The following is a 7756-nucleotide window of genomic DNA, read 5'->3' as shown; positions in this document are numbered from 1 at the left end:
ACCCACCCCCCTGTAATGAATAACTTGCTTAAGCTCAAAACCACTCTGCATACAAGAGACACACCGGGTGGCGCTCGCACGTTACGCAATCGCTCAAATCCATTTGCTCTTCTTACAACAATCACTACAATGGTTTTACACCCACCCACCCCTCCCCCTCCCACCACCACCACCACCACCACCACCACCACCACCACCACCCTTCCCCCTCCCCTCTTTGAGTGAAGTAGGTGGATACTGAAGGAAACGGCAGCAATGAGGTAAACACAAAAACTCATGAGAGATATTGCACAGACAAGTGCCGGCACAGAATACAACAGTCTCTCTTTCCAACAGCCTAGCCTGTGCATAGGAAGAATAAAGCACTTATGGTGTTCGCACACGTTAAACCCTTCCTGTAAAGCTTTGTTGTACACTAAAGTGGGAACAATGAAATGACTCTAGAGTCTGCGGCCTCTGGGCAGATGTCCAGATTTCCATGACAAAAACTACACGTATTGTAAAAGTACAAAAAGAAAAAGAAGAAAAAAAAAAAAAAGAAGATGAACCCGATGATGATTGAGGAGGGCGTCCATGACTGTTGGCAACAGTGACGGGACAAACAAAAGTTAACCTGAAGTCCCAGCATACGTAGAAATGCCTCAACCCTTGCTTTTGAGAAGAGAGAAGCAGGCAATGTTGAGGCTGGGTTAGAGCCAGCATGGAGAAAAATCTCTCAAGTTTCATTCAATAAATAGCATTGTGGAATATGCAAAAAAAAAAAAAAAAAAAAAAAAAAAAAATTCTAATTTTTTTTTCCTCAAACAAAAATACGTAAACCTCTTTGTCGAGTTCTTCTGGGGATACAAGTGTTTTCGTCCATGTTGTAATCCTCTCCCAACTCATCCCAAGTGGGAGCTGCAGCTTTGTAAAACAGGAAGATAACGGTCACTCCTCCCGTTTCGTCCCATCACTGTTCAATCCGTCTCGATTTGAGGAGGACATTTTTTTTTTTGTGCACATGAATCTTCCAAGTCCATACTCTCCAAAATAATTTGATTTTGCAAACCTAGCCCACGTATCCGCGTCTCCCCCCTTCTAAAACACCCCGCGGGGTCAGGCGTCGAGCTGTAACGCTCCTCGGTCCGTTCACTCCGCGCGATTAGGCACACTCCGTATTCCCGCTCTTTTCGTCCGTCCTTTCCCCCTTCAACTTCTTCACAATCACTATCTGTGGAGCAAGACGAAGGCCTCCAGTTTCTCGGGAATGTTCCCCCGGTAGTCGAGGCTGTGCTTGATGATGGCCCTGGCGGCTAGGCACTGCAGAGTGGTGTGGTTAATGGGCTGGATGACATTCCTGGCCAGCTCCTTCTCGTCCAGGAGGTCGCAGGCCGTTTGTTGGAAGGCGTTGGTGCTGTCGAAGTGAGTTCCGCAGGAGATCAGCAGGTTCATGATGTCGGGGTGACCGTTCGATGCCGCTATGTGGAGGGGGCTGGTGGGGACATACACAACAGGTGACTCGCACGCAACGTACATGCTGGATCATCAATGTGATCTGTTCCCACATGCGCTTTACAGTAGACTCCCCCACTCCCCCTCCCCTCCCCCCGTTACTTCCACAGACAGGAGACATGAACTATTGTTTACGCACTTTCTATGTCATTTATGATAAATAAGGGAGAAAAAAAAAAACAACTAAAAACCTGAAGAGTGACAAAAAAAACAGACGGGGTGAAACGCGAATCAGATAAACAAAACAACAGACCTGTTGTCGTCTTCATCTCGGCTGTTTACGTCCGCCCCACACTCCAGAAGGATGGAGGCGACCGTGAGGGAGGGGAACTTGCAGACGGGATATCGGCCCACGCAGGTGGTGTTGCGGTCGACTGCCAGGTGCAGCGGACTGTAGCCGTTCTTACCACACGGCTGGAGCTTCAGGAATCTAAGGATGCGGAGAAACGGCAACTTCTTAGTCAAAAAAAAAGCAGCAACACGGCACGGCATCGTCACCGGGATTATAACCCAACCGATAATGAGGATGTCAGGTTTGTTTATGAACGCTGATGATGGCGTATGGCTGGAGTGCCCACAATAAATTGATATAGATAGATCACGGAGTGCCAGGATTGTGCTCTTTTTATGCAGGTTTGTTTATCATCCTTACATAAATGGTACATTGACACACATTCAGAAAAGGCCTGTGGCAGATGTGGAATGAATTATTTAGTTGACTCCCTCTTCTTTGCTGAAAATTTGCTCAGGGACACCCAAATGGAAAATTTCCCAAAGCAGATTCCAGACAGGGGACGACAAAGACATTCTGAGAAATTGGGTCAAAGAAAATCACTGTAACAGAAAATATGTTCATCCCCTCCCATCTGCCAGCTCTGCTTTAGTACACACATACATAGATGGCGTTTCTCAACATGAAAGATTACTGGGGGTGATTTCAATAGATTTCTCCTCACTGAAGTCAAACTGTTCCCAAAGTACTTTCACACAGAAACACACCTATAGATGGTTTCCTTCTTGAAGTGGTCCTGCTCCGCAGTACATGGCACCTTCTCCAAGAGACAAATGAGGTGCAGGATAATTGAGAGGGCTTTGCTGAGCTGAGCGGGGTCAGGAGGCATTGGTCCGCTTTGCTTAACAGCTCGCTCTATCTCCAGCACGCTCTTGGAAAGTATTCCCATCAAGTCATCGAATGACACCGATGTCCCCAAGAGCCCCTTGGCCCTGTCCTGCAGCATGAAGGAGAACAGCTCAGCGAATGACAGCAGGCTGGAGGCCGTCATGGGGCTGAGGGGGTCCAGGTTGCTCTGCTGCATGTCCAGCGCGTACTTCCACAGATTGATGCAGCGCTCAAAGTTTCCAGAGTCAGCATAGACAGCGCCTCGGTACCGAATATAGTAGGAGGTGTCTGGATGTTGTGGGCCGAGGATCCTCTCGCGTATGAGCAGGGCCTGCATGCGCATCTCGTCCGGGTCAGATATCAGCCCATCCAGCTCTTCGCCGTTTGTTACCTAAAGAAGGAGGTTGAAAAGTCAAAACATGACTCGGGACTTCAGCAGTCTGCTTCTGGGTGTCGCGTTCAATTTTTATCCATTCATTTTTTTGTTTCTTTCTTTCTTTCTTTAGGACCTGAAATTGCTCTCTTCACAACAAATACACCAAGTTGCAGACTTGTGTCTCCGGTTGTAAAGAGTAAGAGTCCCTTTGCCACTTCCCTCACCAAAATGTACATCATCCGTGATGGTAAGACCTTTTTCAAGAGTACCAAATACATTACAGAACCACTTCAAGGTGAAAAAGACAAGACTCACCTCTCTGGCATAGTCGTACGCCATGATCAGATGTTTGGGTTCTGGTTTATGGACAATGTTGTTGCTGTCCATGTACCTGAAGTCCATGGCTCTCTTCCAATACTTTAAAGCACCGAGCAGATCTCTCTTCTTGTCGACAAATGTCGCTCCCAGAAGCTCCAGGGCATCAATACGTTCCATGTGGCTCGTCTGCAGAGGAAAGAACATCACCGTTTTTAAATCTCTCCCAGAGGAACAGCCGATAGATTCAAGACGCGCATCGATGCAGACAAAGCTGTCCTTTGCCAGCGACGGACCGAGACGGACAGGCTGACCTGCTGGTGCGTCGTCAGGTAGTCTACAATGTTGGTGTGGCCCGTGACGCTGGCGGACAGCAGGGGCGTCATGCCGTAGCCGTCCTGCTCCATGGATGCTCCGTACTGCAGCAGCATGCGCATGATCTCCAGGCTGCCCGACTCGGCACAGTCGTGAAGCGCCGTGTTGCCTGCGAACAGAAACGACGAGCGTCTTGCAATGAAACGGTAAAGATTGCGTCGTTTACATCCAATCAGAACCCAGACATAAGCGCGTTTGTACAAGGCAAGCGTCTATGATATTATTCTGAAGTAGACTTCGCAAGATTTTTTTTTTTTCTCTCTAAGCCGACAATTTCTGGTCATCTTTCTCCCGGGCTCAGGAGATATTCAAAGAGCAGATCAGACGGTAAAAAGATTATTGTGGACGCTGTTGCGAGCGAGTTGTCCGCCCGGTGACTACCCATTCTGGGGAGATGCGTCACGCTCACAGTCTGTGGATGCATTTCCCAACACCGCACTCATTCAGACAGAAGAAAAAAAAAAAAAAAAATCACAGGTCGTGTCGCCTACAGCTCTACCGCAGATTCATGGGTAACCGTGCCGAACGGAAGCTTTGCAGTGGGAGATGTGAGCTTAACTGTTGTCCGTGTGACCGCGACAAAGAAAATGTTAGGAATTGGTTTCCTCCCCATGACAATGCAATGTTTTGGAAACAGCCTCGGACTTGTTTGCTTTCACTTGGCGGGTGCGTCACGTCTCCGGTGAAACCTCGCGAGGCTGTGACTCACGACGCGGTATGAGAGACGGCCATCATATTGCGCCATCGTAACGCACCCCATATACAACTGTGACGTGTCAACTTATGTTACGATAATTCCTCCGCGACAATGTGCAACATGCCCGTTTCAAGCTTGCATGTTCCTTGTTTTATAAATGCAAACGAGTTTTAAAAAGGCGGCAGAATCCTAAAAAAATTAAAAAAAAGTTTCCTTTAGAATTAGTCACTCAGCCCTGGAAGCAGGTTCAAAGTATAACAAAAACATTGTAAAAAACAAACAAACAAAAAAACAACAACAACATATAAATGCCTTCAAGTAAATTAATTCAACACATAGCACTTCCTGTTCATTTTACTTCCCTCCCTTTTCAATACAACACTTGTATCATGCTGCGTTTGCTTGCTTCCACTCGCTCCGTGCTGAGGTTGATCCATATTCATGCAGTTGAGACCAGACAGGGTTAGCTCGGGATTAACTATTATAAACTTCAGTTTCTGCCAAAACTACACTAATCAGATTTTTGTTTTATCCTGGCCAACTCTTGACAAAAGAACACTTAAAGAGCAGCAGCGCTAAAGCTGTACCTCCGTTAATTAGAGCTGCACAAGGGTAGCTGGGTTAACAATGCAGAAGGAAAAAAAAAAAAATACCGTTGTTATTGTTTTGAACAGGTAACTGCTTTCAAATGGACTTTTGATTATGCATAAATTATAATACGTTGCTAAAATTGACCACAGTGCCTCCTCTGGGTGTTCCTCAAAACCCGCCGACACCAGACTTGACACCTCTTCTTTTGGATAGTGTAACGAAATACCACAGTAACGAATATGTTGTAATTTCTACAAACAAAACAAGTTAAACCGAAACGTAAGAATCCCGTTTTATCCCGGTGGATTAGGGCGAGTGCTATTTATAGGCTTCCAAACAGAATTTAGGCTACCTTGAGCACAGGAGGAGGGCAGCTCTCTTAACAGGTAGTGGGGGCTGGAGGGGAATTTCATGAACCGAGAAGTGTTGATTATTCTGTGGAGGAACCGAGAGCAGGCCGCAACTTTTTTTTTTTTTTTTTTAAGCAGTTCGGTCAGGCTGTGATTATGGTATCGTGACAATAGTTTTTAATAAATTGCTTTCCTTCCTCCAACACAAACTCCCATTGTTTTCCACCTCGTATCTAATATTACACATTAACTTCCTGCTGTTGGTTCAGCTGTCAAGGGGACGGATGGGATTGAGAGAGTGCTCGCTGCCTCACAAACGCAGCCCGCGACTGGTCAGGAAAACATGACCGAATTGGGTGCGAGTTACATATTTACCCGAGAGTAGGTTCACTAGACGAGCTGAGAATAAGCTTCAACAACACGGATCTGATCAAAGAAGTGGGGACTCAAATATGCCAATCCAATACATGTGCCTGCTTGCAAATTGGACAGCGCGATGCCCGAGAATTAAGTCACAATAGAGCCTTATTATGACAAAACGATCATCCAGAGCACACTATAGACCACTCAGAAGGAGAGGGGGGGCGATGGTGTACGAGGCGTTGAAAGTTTAGCAAAAATCCACTGTAGCAACCATGACTGCAGGTCAACCACAGCGACTGTGCTTCGCACAGGAAAGAACAATCCATGGTTTTCCTGCCATCTTACACATCCATAGTGCAATGTACACATCCACAAAACTATTTTATGCGGGACAACAATATAATGTCTTGTCCCTTGTCCCCCCCTCCACCCTCAAGGAATCCTGCAGTCTGTCAAATAAAGGACAATGACCTAAAAACTGATGAACATTGCTTTACCTGAACTTAAAACACCAGCCAAGGAGAAAATAGGTTATTTCAGACACACCCAAAAAGGACACATCAAGTTGATGTAGCCGGTTCACAACTTTCCATTGTGAAACCAGAAGTTCATGCTTGTCTGCTGACTCGTGTTAGACAGATATATGGAAATTCTTGAATTATAACACCCGATAATTATTTATTTTTGTATTACCTACTAGTCATAAAAAAGGGGCATTGTATGTCTGTGTGTAATCACCTGTGAGATACGAGTTACTTATTTACAATATAATACTAATGCATTTTTTTTATTTTATTTTCCACGACACTATGAGGTTAATTAGAATAAATGTATATTTCACAACACCAAAGAGTCGCTATAAGGTAGAGAATTCAAACCAGGTTAAACGCTTAACATGTACACAACAATAAAAATTAAAAAAAAAAAAAAAAAAGGAGTGCATGTCATGTGTTTGTTGCGGACTCACCTTTGACACTTTTCCTGTTGACATCTGCACCTTTCTCCAGCAGGTACTGCGCGATCTCCTTGTGCCCCTTGTAGCAGGAAATCATGAGACACGTGTGGCCGTGTCTGTTGGCCACCTCCAGGTCAGCTTTGTGCTCCACCAGGTATTTCACAATGTCCAGGTGGCCATCGAAGCAGGCCGCCCTCAGGGGCGTCGAGTTGGTGAGGGTCGTGCTGTTGACGGAGGCTCCGTGGCCCAGGAGGGACTGGACCACCTTCAGGTGGCCCGCCGCCGAGGCGGCCCAGAGCGGCGGCGCGCCCTCGATGGTCTCCCCGTCGAAGTTGACCGACCCGCCGACCTCGACGGGAGCGCTGCAGCACTCCAGCAGGTACTCCACCAGGTCCAGGTGACCGTACCGGGCGGCCATGAGGAGCGGGGTGGCCCCGTTCGTCTTCTCGCCCATTAACTTGGTCACCTCGTGTCCATCTTTGTTCTCCAGCAGTTTCTGGAGCAGCCGCAGCTTACCGTCCCTGGCCGCGTTAAACACCGCCGTCTTTAAATCCATCTCGGAGCACTGTTAAGTAAATAAAAAAAAATAATAAAAAAAAGACAATCGTGTCCGTGAAAACAAAGGCTCGCCGGTGACACCGGAGGTGAGGACAGGTCGAGCTGCGGACCCTTTGTTTACCACCAGCTCCGACTTTACGGCTAACCCGGAACCAATTTAGCATTTGGTTTAAAAAAAAAAAGCTCACAGACCACGAGAGTTACTCAACTTCACTAAAAAACAACAACAACAACAACAACAACCCAGTCGGTTCTGCGAATCTGTAACTCGAACAACAAGTCAGAGGTTTTGAGGCGACTCTTTTAGTCCAGTAACACATCAAGGCGGCTCGTCAACTTCCTTGATCTGTTGTGCTAACCCGACTAGCTCCGTCGGCGGAGCTACTTTTCACCTCTTTTATCGTCGCTTCTCATCCGAGGACACTTCTTCCTCTCCGGGAAGCTCTCCGTCACCGGAACCGTTTCCTCCGCTTGTCATCATATTGTCCCGCGACATAACCCGTACTCCTCGATTTTTATATTCGCTTTCCGAGGGCCGAGATTGTTGAAATCCACCTCCTCCTCC

The 7756-nt window shown here is 46.9% G+C and overlaps 1 protein-coding gene across 2 annotated transcripts; it reads right to left on the bottom strand.

The window, feature by feature from the left end:
* Positions 1–205: 205 nt before the first annotated feature.
* fem1c (fem-1 homolog c) lies at positions 206–7756 on the bottom strand. 2 transcript variants are annotated; one of them, XM_069699480.1, is made up of 6 exons: positions 6646–7756; positions 3599–3786; positions 3303–3491; positions 2491–3002; positions 1745–1921; positions 206–1471 (listed from the first exon to the last, which is right to left on the bottom strand). In XM_069699480.1, the coding sequence occupies exons 1-6, from the start codon at positions 7187–7189 to the stop codon at positions 1207–1209; spliced, it is 1875 nt and encodes a 624-aa protein (XP_069555581.1). In that variant the 5' UTR covers positions 7190–7756; the 3' UTR covers positions 206–1206. The 2 variants fall into 2 exon arrangements, with proteins under 2 accessions (XP_069555581.1, XP_069555582.1); XM_069699481.1 differs by having other exon boundaries at positions 3617–3786.

Source organism: Brachyistius frenatus, unplaced genomic scaffold (genome assembly GCF_029030835.1).
Source record: "Brachyistius frenatus isolate BFR_SWC_R1_liver_20210118 unplaced genomic scaffold, ASM2903083v1 Contig_30, whole genome shotgun sequence".
Taxonomy (NCBI): domain Eukaryota; kingdom Metazoa; phylum Chordata; class Actinopteri; family Embiotocidae; genus Brachyistius; species Brachyistius frenatus.
The sequence above is the reverse complement of the archived record's forward strand: the minus strand, read 5'-3'. Positions and strand labels throughout refer to the sequence as shown.